This window comes from Myotis lucifugus, unplaced genomic scaffold (genome assembly GCF_000147115.1).
Source record: "Myotis lucifugus unplaced genomic scaffold, Myoluc2.0 scaffold_156, whole genome shotgun sequence".
NCBI lineage: Eukaryota > Metazoa > Chordata > Mammalia > Chiroptera > Vespertilionidae > Myotis > Myotis lucifugus.
In genome coordinates, this window is record NW_005871204.1 from 632,685 (window position 1) to 647,877 (window position 15,193).

At 41.8% G+C, this 15,193-nt stretch overlaps 1 protein-coding gene and 1 pseudogene across 1 annotated transcript in view; one reads left to right on the forward strand and one right to left on the reverse strand.

Annotated features, from left to right (window-relative positions):
- The window catches only part of TPH2 (tryptophan hydroxylase 2), a 96,358-nt gene extending 86,641 nt beyond the window's left edge, over positions 1 to 9,717 (reverse strand). The window contains exons 1-4 of the mRNA XM_006095454.3: positions 9,474 to 9,717; positions 6,984 to 7,136; positions 4,064 to 4,247; positions 3,853 to 3,953 (exon numbers count right to left, since the gene is read on the reverse strand). Of these exons, the coding sequence (XP_006095516.1) occupies positions 3,853 to 3,953; positions 4,064 to 4,247; positions 6,984 to 7,136; positions 9,474 to 9,578 (543 nt within the window). The 5' untranslated portion in view covers positions 9,579 to 9,717. The remainder of the gene's footprint in view (positions 1 to 3,852; positions 3,954 to 4,063; positions 4,248 to 6,983; positions 7,137 to 9,473) is intronic.
- A 2,048-nt stretch (positions 9,718 to 11,765) lies between these two features.
- LOC111827370 lies at positions 11,766 to 12,113 on the forward strand (annotated as a pseudogene).
- The last annotated feature ends 3,080 nt before the right edge of the window (positions 12,114 to 15,193 follow it).

A 15,193-nucleotide genomic window follows, 5' to 3' on the forward strand; every position in this document is an offset into this window, starting at 1 on the left:
ACATGGCCCACACAGGCCACATGGCCCACACAGGCGCATAGTAGGCCCACATGGCCCACACAGGCCCACACAGGCCCATAGAGGCCCACATGGCCCACACAGGCCCACACAGCCCACATGGGCCACACAGGCCCATAGAGGCCCACACAGGCCCACACAGGCCCACACAGGCCCATAGAGGCCCACACAGGCCCGCACAGGCCCAGCCGCCCCATGCTGCAACTTCTGCAAGGTGGGCTGTTCAACAGTAACTCAAACTCATAGAAAACCGTTGCATTCTCTCTCCCGGATGACGAACTGGCCTTCAAGCCAGAAACCTTCCCAGGACTCTGCTGGACAGAAGTGAAGCGCTTCAATCACCAACAGCCCTTCTCTCGGGAAGCACAAGAGAGTTACTGACGGGGAGGGAGATGAGGGCCCTGAGGTCACCCAGACCCCTGCAGCCACGAAGCTTCCCGCTCTGGAAGCCAGCACTTTTCTCCTTTTGCTATGAATTGGGAGTTTTTAAACTGGGGCCCATAGGCAGGCGTGGGAAGCCTCAAAATTTCGTGACCAGAGTTACCACATTCACATATGGGTCTGGGACCTCAAAAGAAAACTCCTGCTGCAGAGGGGATATGTGATCCTGCTAGAGAGTGCGAGTTTCAGCTCTCACTGGGAACGCCAGGCAACCTGGGATGGCGAAACTGAAGAGATCCAAGCACCTTTATTACTCAAAAAGAAAGCAGGCCAGGACAAAAGGAAAAGAGCCGTGTGAAAAGCACAGCATCTGTTCCCCAGTTCCTGCCAAACCGGACACCATGGTAACAGCATCATAATCTGCTGGGCTTCCTGAAGACTCTCGATTGTCTCTCCTCAGCGAACACCTGCACCTTTTCCAGGCATGCGGAGAGTGATTCACTCATCCCGCCTCATTAGCCCAGGGTGGCGGCGATTACATGAACGTGTGGGCAATCCACAGCTTCCAGGACTGAATCCTGGGCCCGCAAAGTAAACCGGATGCTGGCTACCCTGGGGATCAGAGACACCGCATTCCATCACTCGGGACGGAGGCCAGGGATAAGGGTACCAGATAAAATACAGATACGGGACACGTGCAATATTTGGGGCATTCTTCTAAGAAACAATTATGTGTTGTTTACTTGAAATGAAAATGTAAATGAGCATCCTATATATACTTATTTGCTAAATCTGGCAACCCTAGCACCCAGAAAGTAGCTGCTGGACAACCCACCCTTCCTCTCTCAGTTTCAGCCAAGGGAAACTGCAGCCAGGCTGGCAGCCCGAAGTGCTCAGCTAACTGTACGCTGGCACTCAAGGAGCGATCCCACGGAAGTCAACCCTGGTGGGATTTCAGACACACCAGGGAGCTTTAAATACTACTCAAACCCCAGGCGCATTCCCAGGCGTTCTGATTTAAGCACCCTGAAATGAGGCCCTGGCTTCAGTCTGTTTTTTAATTCCCCACAGATGATTTGAATGGAAAGCTAGGCTGAGAAGCACTGAGCTAGGACATTCGTTCTCAAACGTTAGAGCTCATGAACAAGCACCTCATGGGTGGACCTTGAACCAGTCTAGATCCTTGCTACTCAGAGTGTGGTCCCAAACCTGCGGCATAAGCCTCGAATGGGAGCTCGCTGGAAATGCTAGGAAGCTCTCTAGAATCTCGGGACCTCATCTGCATTTTGAGAAGATATTCCAGGTGACTTGCTTGTCCATTAGCGTTTGGGAGGCCCTGGCCTAGATAGTTAACCCTTTCCGGGCGCCTCCGAAGCTGACTCTTACACCCCCAGCCCCTTCTGAGCCCTCCCAGCACGAGGGGGCCCATCTTCGTGCAATAACCCCTCTCAGGACTGGAGTTCTTCTGAAGCACAAAAGGGCCTTGGACAACATTTCTGTCCTCATCAAATAATAACATAAAAAACACCAACTTATCAATATCAAAGTGTGCACAATGAACATTTGGTGTGCTTATTAAAGAAAGATGTGTGGTTAAAAAAAAAATGAGTGAGGTAGGAGGTTGCTAACTACTTGCAATTATTTAAAGTGGCTGTAAAGAAAATAAGAAAAGGCATCATAAGGTAGGTGTAATTAGGGATAATGGAACAAAATTAAGCACAGGACAATGTACACTGAGTATTGAATACATTTTTTCACAGCAAGGTCAGTGGTTCCTGTGGTTGTTCCATCAAAAGGGCTGACCCCCTTTCTCCAGGTAAGTAATTTTCAAACTAGACTGAGGGGAGCATTTGGAGAGAGGTTACCAAGAAATCCTTTACTGCCCAGGCGCTGATCTGGATGATTTAATACAGCACTTCCATTCCTGGAATTGGGTATTTACTTGCCAAAATGCTTTCCACTTGTTTTATTAACTATGCTTTTCAAATGCCCCTTTGAGGTCAATAAGAATTTTATTTCCACTTTTGCATAAGGAATTTGAGACACGGGGGTAGAGAGACTTGCCCAAGGACATCCTGCAAGTGAACAGCTGGTGTCTGGGCAGTGATCTCACTGCTAAGCTCTTAAATCAAACCTCTGTGCTAATTCCGACTCCCCTGGAGGTGGGGAAGGGGAAGATGACAAATAGATGATGGCTGAAGGCGCTTTTGAGTGTTTTTTTAATGTTCAGGAGTCTTACCTGTGAATTATCCTGAAACTTTGGGCTATGATGGCAGATATGACACTCTGTGTCTGAGTGAATTCAACTTTTGGGGGGAAAAATGCAAATAATGCAATTGAATTAGATCTGTTTGACCATTTGTCTGAACGATATGTTATGAATTAGTTTGAGTGGGTCTATTATGCCAAATGGTTTGATTGAAAATGTTCCTCTTGTTGAAGTTGTCATCGTTTTCTTCACAGCAGAGCTCTCAGACTCGAGTGTGGGCTTGTTACCACCAGTTCCTGAGGCAGCTGGTCCCGGGACCACACTTGAGAACCACTGCCTGTCGTCCCACTATCAGATTTCCAGACTTCCTCCGCTTAAATAAAATGAATACCTATAAGCCATTGCCCTCAGACCACAAACACTCTTGTAAGCATGACCGATTTGCTTGGGTTTCGCCCTTTTATCTGCCTGTTTATAGACAAGGGGCACCGGGGGAAAACATGCTTGTAACGAATGAGGACATAGCTTATTTCTCCCAGACTATTAACTGTACTTCATTCTGACCATAAAGAAGTTCCCGGTCTCTTGTGTTAAATAAAAACGAATGTAAAGGTGGGGGGGGGAGGGAATCATGGGAAATGCTTACCTACGTATCATATTTCTTTCCAGGTGGTCATTTTTATTGGCATAGGGGAGAGATGGTGGTAAATAGATTCCGGGCGGATGCGGGAAGAGATGCGTCTTCCATCACAGCCTTATTCTAATACCCTCTGCCTTTCCATTGAGACTGAAGTCCACTCCATTACTCTACTCCTAACTACCTCCCGTCAAGGAAAATAGCAAGGAGAATTTTATGCTCTCACTGAGCCCCATAATGCCAAGTCCTCCCTAGTTTCCCCAAAGAGTGATCAATTTCAGTTCGTCATTCTTCCAAGGGTCACCATCTGCACGTATATTTCAGGCTGTCTCATTCTACAGAAATCATCTCCCAGCTTCAGAATCTCCGCCTCTGTCCAACCCTCTAAAAAATGAATGCTTTGTGGAAATGCCATCTTTCTAAGCTGCTTCCAGCCAACGCATATTTACAGGGGAGCTTTCTCATCTAAAAGTCTGCTCGCAGTTATGGGGAATAAATAATAAATTGCTCTACAGTACAGCATTGACAGCACAGAACATGGCACAGTGCCTGGCACGTGGAGGGAACTGGGAGAGCGGGTGTGGAATGGATTTTACTGGACACTTACTGGGTGATCAGCATCGAGCTCAGAACCATACATGAGCACTCTGTGTGAGCATTTGTCTAATTCAGAGATCTTCCGGGGGAACCAGGGCACATCCTCTAGCTCTGTTGAAAACACAGTGCAGAATCAAACATGTTAGCTCACAGATTGTGTGTTCCCCTTGGCAACGTTTGTCAGATTGCAAAATCACCCGACAAGCAAAAACTGGCCTTGCCTTCTTCCTCTGTCCAAATGTTCTCGGGCGGATTCAGCGTCAGGATTGTAGTCTGAAATTTCAGCGACTGAATGAGCTCATTGAATTCTGTTTTGCCACACTCGAAGTCCACAAAGATCTCCACCTCGGAACTTCTCCGCCGGGATTTCCTGGACTCAATATGAACCATGTTGACACGTTTTTCCTGTGGGGATATAAGCAACACCTCTGAATCACCTCCAGGCACAATGAAAGGAATGCCTCAGGCTACTCTCCTTCAACTCAAACAAGGTACCCACTGCCCACGGAGGAAGAAGAGACATCCTCCTCCCTCTTTGGTTAATGAAACATGGAAATGTTTCCTCCAGTGTTTCTATTAATAGGAATAGAGACTGTAATCAGTTTTCCTGTCTCATTAAAAAAAGGGGGGGGGGGCGCGCCTAGCTGGCGTGGCTCAGTGGTTGAGGGTAGACCTATGAACGGGGAGGTCACAGTTCAATTCCCGGTCAGGGTTGCAGGCTCGATCCCCAGTGTGGGGCATGCAGGAGGCAGCCAATCAATGATTCTCTCTCATCATTGATGTTTCTATCTCTCTCCCCCTCTCCCTTCCGCTCTGAAATCAATAATAAAGAGGAGGACATTAATATAAAGGGCCCTATAAAATTACAAACATCGGCATTTCCCAGAGCAGTCCAGATCCCACTGATTCTTTGGGGAGCGGGAGGGGCATTAAGTTATATAATGCCCAGATTTATATTTCTATTTTCATATGCTTCCAAAAAACATGACTAAAACTCAAAACCCTGGTTTTATAGTGGTATAAAGTTTCCACTGTAATTTAAAGTTTAAAAATGAACTTTATAACGTTTAGAAATAAAATAATCTTTGAAAAAAATAAGGAAATAGTACAAGAGGCAGAAACGGGGACGGTGTTATGAAATGGCTGCAGTTTGGGAAACATGGGCCAAAGTGTAGCCCACGTTGTAGGCAAAGAAAAGGAAGAAAAGCAGCCAAGTGTGGATCCCTGAAGGCCAAGGGAAACCAAACCGCAAACAAAATACCCTAAATGGGACCACTTAGTAACTGTTCTCTCAGCAACCTCCAGGCTAGCTTCATACAAGAACACTTTGTTGAAATCACCACCCCTTGATGGATTTCAGGAGTAAAAGTCTCCTTACAATAAGGTGTTTGAGTGATGGCAGCAATTTAATACTTGAACCTCAGGTTTAAATTTCTCTGGGGATGTAGTCTTCCTTTCCCCTGAGTTAACTGAAGACTTAAGTTCTCCTCTCACCCTAACCCACCCCCAAATAAGCAGGCCCCTCCCCATCACTCCATTACTCAGAGTACCCGGGATGGTACTCTGATTATCAGCACGATTCCTGGCACGGTCCTGGGCGGTCCCAGAATTCTCAGCACAGGAGCAGGAGAGGTGGTTTCCAGTGCCAATCAAACAGCATCCTCCTCGGTATAAAGAAACTAGTCCTGCGACTAGGAAACGAAATGCCATAATTCTGTTTTGATTAACCTTTGCGCTAATGCCACATTCTCTAAACTGGCCGATGATAAAGGTGAGACTAATATGAAGATCAAAGTTCAAGAGTCTTCACGCAGATTGTGTCCCTTTGGACTTTTAATGTCCTCTGCTTGAAGCCGAGTAGGTATTTTGTAGACAAGGGAACTGAGGTTCAGATGGGTTAAGTGGTTTAGCTAAGACCCCATGACTAGCTGATGGCCAAGTGAAAACGCAGGGTTGCTAACTTTTTCTCCAGGGTTTTCTCCACTGCACCCAGCTGTCTAATTGAATTGCCCTGCCATTGGGCACTGTATGCAGACAGCGCTGGATGATATAATTATGTGTGAAATATTTCCCCAGATTTCCATTACAACTGTTTATGGTGCCTGAGCCTTTCTCCAAGGTCAAAAGAGAACAAGGAAATATTTGCCAAATCGGGCTGCTAATTCCCCTCTACAGTCATCAAAGAGCCATTACAATAATGCCTCATATCTGTATACTTGACCAGCATTTTCACTCATATTATTTCATCACAACAACCTTGTTAGGTAGGAAGAATTGTTGCTATTTCACAAATGAAGAAATTGAACATAGGAAGCAGCTATGATTTAGCCAAGCCAGGAGAACACAGGTCTGAATCCTCTGACTGTAATTTCATCTTTTCACTGCACTAGGAGCCCCCGGCACCTCAAAGAGATCGGCACCCTATCTTATCTAATCAGCAGACCCCATAATGCATTTGTAAAGGAGGGTGCCTTCTGAAGAGTAGAGGAACCATCGGGTATGCCCTGGCAAGCAGGCAGTAGTTTTTCTGGATTTTTCTAACCTCATTCTCAACCAGGCTCTTTCTTCAGTGTTTAAACCACCCATTTAGGCCTGGGGGGGGGGGGGGGAAGGCTACTGCATTTCCTTAAGCGAAAGAGAGAACTTAGATATAAGGAAAGTGACTCATCTTTTTACAAATGGCAAGTTCATGAAACAAGGAGGCTTAGGGGAATACCAAATGCCTATACTCAGGCATCTCGTTTTATGCAGTTAATGTGCTTCCAAGACATGGGCATGATTCAAATGTCAAATCAAATCGGGCTGCAGGCTCTTAATATTTAAAGAGATCCTGGCTCTTTTTGTGTTTGTATTTCCAGGTGTGAGGCTCACATTTTTTTAATCACTAACTGCTTCACCTGGCAACAGTCTGCAGAATTACTAGTAGGCTAACTCTGAATTCATAAAACATTGTTCCCACGAATCTGCTCATTCCATTGCTTGGCAGACCAACTCCCCTTGTAGAGCCTTATGAAGTTTGTTTTCTTTGAACCTTTCAACACAGTATCCAGAAATGCCTCAGTGATGTTTTGTAACGGACGACAGATTTGTAACCAGGCACACAGTCACTTTTAAAGGTATGTAGTGATAGTTCACATTCACCTGAAAGAGTTTCAGCGCTTTGACCAATCCACCAACTTCATTTTTCAAAGAGAATACAACCGCCGTCTTGCCACTTTCAGTAGCAGTTTCACTTTTGCTGCTTCCCTTGTTGCCTTTCTTATCATCATGTTTGCCAGAGTTTGCTTTATTTGGCTTTAAGAAGGTAGAAACACACACATGCACACATATTAGTTAGGATTCCAGAGTTCTCTTTCTCTGTATTTTTTTTTTCAGAGATTCCATTCATATGCTGGAAGCCCCAGGAATCATAAACTCAAGAAGGTGCTATGTCAGTTCATAACTTTTGATCCTAAATGTTGGTCTAATTGGCTCTGGGAAACTATTTTCTAGAGCTCTAAGACATCATCCAGTGGTTGCAATTAAAAGGGGGATCAGATTTGATCCACTTTAAGAGCAACAAACATCTGACTATCATAAAGTAAAAAAATCTCACATATGAATAATGCCTGCCTTTCTAAGTTTACTTTACAGCATAAAATGTGAACTATTAGCCTAGTTGACCCATATGAAAACTATATTATCACTAAATACAACACAAAGAAGACCAAATGTGTATTTTTCACAATAATTTTAGGTTCAATTAAATCTTAAAAACAAAGTATTCCTTTTATTCTGAAATATGTCCAGACATGCACTGTCATTGATAACCTCACTTTCTGCAGTTAGGTCCACATGGCCAATGGGTATCTATCTACAGAAGTTCAGCACGAAGGGAAAAAATCAGAAAAGGGGTGTGGAGAGAGGGGAGGAGGAGGAGGAGGAGAGAGAGAGAGAGAATGAACTACCTAATCATTAGACACAAAGAGTAGAATCTGAGAAACTGAAAAAGACTAACACTTTATTAGCCATTCAAGAGACTATATATATGACTAAGTAATGATTACTAGTCCTTTTGGCTAAAGATACAAATGGCAGATTCCAGAAACTCAGGTCACATTGTCAGAAATGCAGAATAAAAAAAAGCTGGAAACTTTAATTTGACAAAGCAAACCTAGGGTGTACTCTTTTGTACATGCAAATGAGGAATTGGGTAAACAGAGAACTTTATCCCTGACAAAAAGGGATTCAATACAATCTTGCCAATCAATTAGTTCCTCATGAAACTGAGGAAAGTACCTTAGACATGGAACCCAATGAATAGTGACTTGCCATGTCTTCCTCTGTTTTTTTCTACTGGCTTTATTTTCTCATGTTAGTATTGTCTCACTCACTAGATTTTTATATCTGTACAAATACTTTATTACTTATGACTTAAGGGAGAAAATGTTTAATGCAGATATTGGAGTTTGATAGCATGTTGTCATTAAAAGTTCAAATGTCGCAGTACTCTCACCATCTGCCTCCTCCTCACCACCTAACACAGAGCTCTTAGATATTTAAGTAGCATAACTCTGAGTTTTCTTTGTTTTCCTTCTAGCATTACAGTATAACTTCAAAATTCCTCCATGCAATATCTCATCCAAATATTCATGATATTTAAATGTTAGAAAATCTATGTTTAAGTTTTTTGGTCTTATTTTTGCATATTGATTTAAATAGTTCTACAAAACTTGCCCTGATTACTTTTCAACATTTTTAGCAGTAATAATACACCAGTACAATACAACCCTCTGGCACAGAGTTGGAGCTACAATACTAAAACAGATTTTTCTATGATACAGACTGAATTCTTATTGGTTGATAAAGTCTAATAGTACAATAATGAAATATCATTTAATATTTTTAATGACTAGAAATATGAATACATTTTTCTTTCAGTGTCTTTTTTAAAATTAAATTCCATGGCTATTACCTCAAATCAGAACCTAAAATCCTGCAAAATATTACTTTTTTATTCTCTTAATCTTTAAATATAAAAACTATCTTAAATATTGAAACAAGTGGTGTGTTGCTTTCATAGTCCATCAATTAAACTGAATGAAATGGAGTACTGAGCAATGCAGGAAAACTGTTGAAAGGAACTCAATCTTTCTTTTAATCCAATAGCCAACACCTATAGAGTAAAGTAGAAAAGATTACTTCTGTGTTTGAAGGTCAGGCTCTGTAGTTGGAATAGGGTATAGGAGATGCAGTAATCTTTCAGGAAACCTGAAAATCTATTTCGTTTCTTCTCCCTGTTTCTTCTCATAATAAATGGCCTTTCAAAATTCTACACACTTTTGGGGGTGTGGGTGTATGACATTGGCCTATATAACCTTTCGTCAATGTTCAGGACCTTCTTTGCTTTCTACTTATACGTTCTGAGGAAAAGAAGTTTAGCATGTAGCCATCAGTACACCTGCTTTACTTTATGGAGAGAGAAGGAAGACTGGAGGCAGACAGGAGGGAGGCAGGGTACACAGATAGAGGAAGGAGTTGAGGTGTGTGTGCTTACTCTACACCAGGTGTCCATATGACAATATGGCAGGATGAGACCATTCCTACCCTAGAAAATACTCTCTAGACTAGTCCCAGATACTCAGTACTCACTGTTAAGCTGCCAAGTAGCTGATGCTCTTCGGGCACCGCTGAATCCAGGGAAAACCCTCTCCTTGCCCAGTATTTACTGGAAAACATCATCATTGCCGGCTGCATGGATCCCGATGTAATTTTCTTTCTCTGCAGCAGGGGGGACTAGAGGGGTAGCAGCTGCGCTGGTGGAGATTGAGAAAGGAGCTTGAGAACAGCAGCCCGCTCGGGGCGCTGTCCAGAACCCTGGTGCTGAAGAGCAATGTGAATCCTCCCCTCCCAGGGCTCCTTTATATGAGTGACTGGGGACTGATGGAAGGCTGATTAGAAAGAAACTCATTTCTGGCTGTTGATGGCCACGGTCAGATTACAGACCTGAAGCCTGGGGTTATCTGTGCTCATGATGCGATTTGTTTCATAGGTCGAGTAGCCGTTTGGACGTGGGTGATGGAGAACAATACATAATAGGGTGTTATTTGTGAAAGAAAATATCTGTCGCCTGATGTTAGCTCTCATTTCTCAAACCCACTACTGGCAAGTTAACCTCAGCCTTTAGGTGACTCTGAATTCAAAGATTTTGTGCTTTCTTTTCAAAAGAAGGAAAGATTTTTTAGACAAATCAGCACTGCTGAATCCCTAAGCCATTTTATTTTATATGAATAAGCTTTTTCTGATCTGATGTGTTGTGTGTGGACGTGTGCATGTGTGATGGCTTTCATAAAGGTACTGCTTTGCAATTGTGTGATGCCATTTTGTGGTAATAGTCAGGCAATTGTAAAGAAAATGTGAGGCTTTGATTTAGCCACACATACATAGATTAGCCATATGTTTGACTAACCAAAGAGATATAGTTGAGACACTAACCCTAGAATCTTTCTCACAAAGTGAAAAGGAAAAGAAGAAAAATGCCCATTCAGTCATTCTTTTGATGCTATTGATGGTTAGTGAATTTTTAAAATTTTTTTCTTTATTGATTAGGGTATTACATATGGTTAGTGAATTTTTCCTCTCCACTTGTAACTAGATCAAATCCAACAATTCAATTTGAAATGCATATCAATTGATATACTTATTCAAACTTTCAGAAGTCATGAAATTCATTTATTGCCACCTTCTTGAGGGGTGGATGGATGACTCTTGACCAAATGCAGTTGTTTGACTGCAAAACTAACCAAAGCCTGGGGCTGACACTGCTTGTCGACATAGAAAAGAATATTAAACATCTCAAAACAGAAATAGGTGAACTAATATTAACTGAATTTTCATTGTTCCTGGAGTCTTGAGGGCAAACATTATTTTATCTAATTTTGGAAATATTATTTGACTTGCATTTTCTCTAAAAATTATTTCTGACCAGCTAAGAGGAAATTCAAGTTTAAATACATCGACTGAAATAATGGTAACATTAACTAGTATTCCTGATTTTTTAGCATTTTTTAATTTCTATTCTAAGCATATTTTTAGGTAAAATAGAGATTCACCATCACAAAAGCACCTACAAGACAGAAACTATTATTTACATTTTACATATAAGAAACTAAGGCACAAAGAATTTAGGTTCATACAATTAAAGAGTAATTGAGGCAGTATATAAATTTATGTGGTCTGGCTCCAAAATCCATCGCTCTCAACTATTACATTAGATAGCTTCTTGAATATTCCAAACAAGGAAAAACATCTTAACAAAAAAAAACTAAACTCAGGAAACCATACATAGATTATTTCAGCAAAACAGGGTTTGGGAAGATGTGTAATTCAACAAAGATTTGTTAAGCACTCACTTTGTGTTCGGCATTAAAACTGAATCCTAGGATGCAAGATGAATGAAATACAGTGCCTACCTTCTAGAATATCACAGACTAGCTGAAAAACCATACATGCAAATAAATAAGTGAACAAAATATGTTGACTTCATAGGGAAACATTAAAGAATAAGGGAGAGAGTGCTTAATGCTACCTTAGGGGAGTCAGAAGAGGCTTGTAGGAGGTGTGCCTGAGCTGAATATTTAAACGTGAGTTTGTGCCCTCGCTGGGATAGAGCATCGGCCTGCAGACTCAAGGGTCCCAGGTTCGATTCTGGTCAGGGGCACATGCCTGGGTTGCGGGCTCAGTCCAACATGCAGGAAGCAGCCAATCAATGATTCCCTCTCATCATTGATGTTTCTATCTCTCCCTTCCTCTCTGAAATCAATAAAAATATATTTTAAAACATGAAAGTGAGTTTGTGTTGTCAGAAGGGAACGGGATATGATCAGAGACATATTTCATCAACAGAAAACAATATAAGAAAATATGGGGGTCTGAGCAGCCAGGCAGCCCAGGTTCTCGCAGTCACTAGGTGCGCTGCGGCCCTCAGGCACCCAGCACATGCCCGCCCCACTGCTACAATGCCCAAGAGGAAGGTCAGCTCTGCCAAAGGGTCGGCCAAGGAGGAGCCCAAGAGGTGGCCGGTGAGGTGGTCAGCCAAACCTGCTCCTGCAAAAGTGGAAACATAGCCCAAAAAAGGTGGCAGGAAAGGGTAAATCTGCAAAGGGAAAGCAGGCCGAAGTGACTGACTAGGAACCTAAAAGGAGAGCTACCTGCAGAAAATGGAGAAACTAAATACGAGGAGAGTCCTGAAGCAGGAGAAGCCAAGTCTGATTAATGTCATAGACCATGTCTTATCAGTGGGCCCCGTCTCCCTTCTTGTCAATCCAGAATAATATTTTTATCAATTATTTTACAAATGCAAATATTTTAGTAGCCCTAGAAACATTTTTAAGGAGGGAATTCCACCTCATTCTATTTTTTTAAATGTAAATGCTTTTTTATTTTAAGAGGTGAAATCATTTGCTGGTTGTTTATTTTTTGCTACAACCAGAAAATAGTGGGATATTGTGTTACAGAAGACCGGAGAAGAACCAAGCAATGCTTAGAGAGATGGAGTTACATTTATTATTATTATTACACGCGGGCCCAGAGAAAAATGTCTCTAGAATTCTGGGCGAAGTCACACGGGAAAGTTTCCTGTATTTATATCTTTTTACCCTCTTTGTCTCCCAAATATGGGGTTTTTCCGGTTCCCTTTGCAACTTCTTAAAGAGCCCTATGTGCTGGGGCTTTGAGATCTCAAACAAAGGCTTGGCCTGGCGCCAGCACTGATAACTTCGTCTGGGGAAGGTTGGGAGTAGTCTTATTTCCTTATTATTTAAGCAAGCAAGTATTTACAGAAGCCAAAATAGCAGGCTTAAAATTTCAAACAGCAGTTTTTATATAAGATGGATGCTTCAATTGAACATGGGAGGCTCTGTCTTGGGAGTCAGCTTAACTTTCCATAGATGGGGCAGTTCTATATCCTATACTACAAAGCATACTAAATGGCAATTTAGAGTCAGTCGTGCATTTGCTATGTCTTGAACATTTTTAAATTATTTCTATTCACATGTCTTGGGTAGAATTGTTTCCTTAAAAACAAACAAAACACTTCTTGATCTTGGTTCTCCCTTCCAGAATTTTGTGCATCTTTAATGTGGTAGTCATTTTCCTAGTAACTTTGTTAATGTGCTGCAAAAGATTGAAAATTTGATAATGTAGTATATATGATATTAAATTGTAAATTAGTGGGGCTTTGATGTAACAGTGTGTCAACATTTAAAGATATTGGTACTTGATACTCTATTAAGGAAAATTAGCCTCAAAAATTTTAAGCTGGAAAGTCACTGGAGTAACTATTTAGAAATGAATAGCTCGGGTGACTTTATAATTTTGGTACACATGTTCAGAACCGTGTACAAAATGAAATGTTTGTGTACTGATCCTCAAAACAAACAATAAAATCTCAGTTATGAAAAAAAAGAAAAGAAAATACAGAAAGCACAATGTTTACTCAACAATGGTAGAGAATGGTTTGGAGGCAGGGGTGTCCAGTGAGAGAGAAGGCTGAAGAGGAAAGCAGGGCCTATATCCTGATAAACCTTGAATGGCATCGGTGGGCTTTGCACTTCACCTCATTCTTCAAGTGAAAAAGAATGATTGAAAGGGTTTTCTGCAAGACAATAGCATAACCATATTGGTATTTTTAAAAAAGTAGCAGCCTGGAGGAGGACTACAAGACCGAAAGACATAAACCACTTAGGACTTGAAGTAGTCCAGCCAGGAGAAGACGCCTGGCCTCGTATTTAGGAGAGCCACGTATTTAGACTCCTGCCAGGTAATGGGATTAAATGTCCATGGACTAATAGTCACTATAATTTCCATGCTACTAAAAATGCTCAGTGCAGACATGGCTTGTGATTATTTTAATTTTTATGATTATTTGCTATATTGACCAAGAAAATTGACTTGAGAATGATCAGACTTCATTTATAAGCAAAATGTATCTTATACTAGTGTTCTCATTGTCTTTCTAACAACTTTCATAAAGGGAAATTGATAAAAGGCCAGCATATTTAAGCCCAATTTGAAGGGTATAAAACTGAAGCACAAAAAGGATAATGATGTATTTTGGGATCAGTGAGCCAGTAGCTCAGATGAAACAGTTCAGATTTGAAATCAAAATTACCCCCGTCAACAGGAAACAGGAAACAAACCAAATGGTGCCCCAAGGCTGTTTCTGTAGGATAGAATGTTTGGGGAAGAAAAACAAACCACAGAGCTTTAGATTAAAAAAGATGGCCTGTGGCAGTATCTATTTGGTTGCCATCAGATAATAATGATAGCATTTATTAAGGTTTAATCATGCCAGGCACCCCGTATTAAACATTTTATATGTACTCCACTTAGTCCTCACAACTAGGGTAGTATTTTTCCCACCTACAAATGAGAAACCAGGGGCTCAGAGAATGGTTATGATCACAAAACTAAGGAGCAACGTAGTCAAATCCATGACTAGCTGACTCCATAACCTGTGTCCTTACCCAAATAGCTTAACCCTTCTGTTTCACGTTCATAAGTACAGTGGACATTTTCTGTAATGAACAATTGCATCAATTTGACTGAATTTCCCCCGTCCCCGCCCCCGACATCTGACTCCTGGAACTCATAGAATAAACTCTCCCTCTATGCCAAGAACATAAAGTATAAAGTGACCCAAGCATCCACACTCCACCTTAAGCCACCTCAAACTCCTTGAGGAAACAATGTAAAAGAAACTGTTTTTTAGTTCAGAAATACCACCACTTGTTTCTGGTTACTATTATTATTACCAGTTACCATTACTATTTATCCAGAAGTACCACGTCTTGTTACCAGTCCCAAGTCTGTGTGCCTGAGGCTTCAAAGGAACCTCAGAATTTGGAACAAGGCAAGGTTTATTGATCAAGAAGGCACCAACCACAAAGCTGGGAGCCCTAGTAGTTCCTAAAATACATCTTAAGAAAGTACAGGGGCCCTAGCCGGTTTGGCTCAGTGGATAGAGCATCTGCCTATGGACTGAAGGGTCTCAGGTTCAATTCCAGTCAAGGGCACATGCCCGGGTTGTGGGCTCGATTCCCAGTACGGGGTGTGCAGGAGGCAGCCGATCAATGTTTCTGTCATCATTGATGTTTCTCTCTCTCTCCCCTTCTCCCTTCCTCTCTAAAATCATTAAAAAATATATTGGGGGGTAAAAAAAAGAAAGTACAGAGTTTAGGCTTCTTTTATGTCAAGAAGAGGGGAAATGGGAGGAGCTATCTTTTAAAACCTCAAGCCCCAAGCAGAATTCCTCTAGTGACTAGCATGTCTAAAGCAGAAGCTATTACCTGAAGGCAGAGGGAACAAAGCAG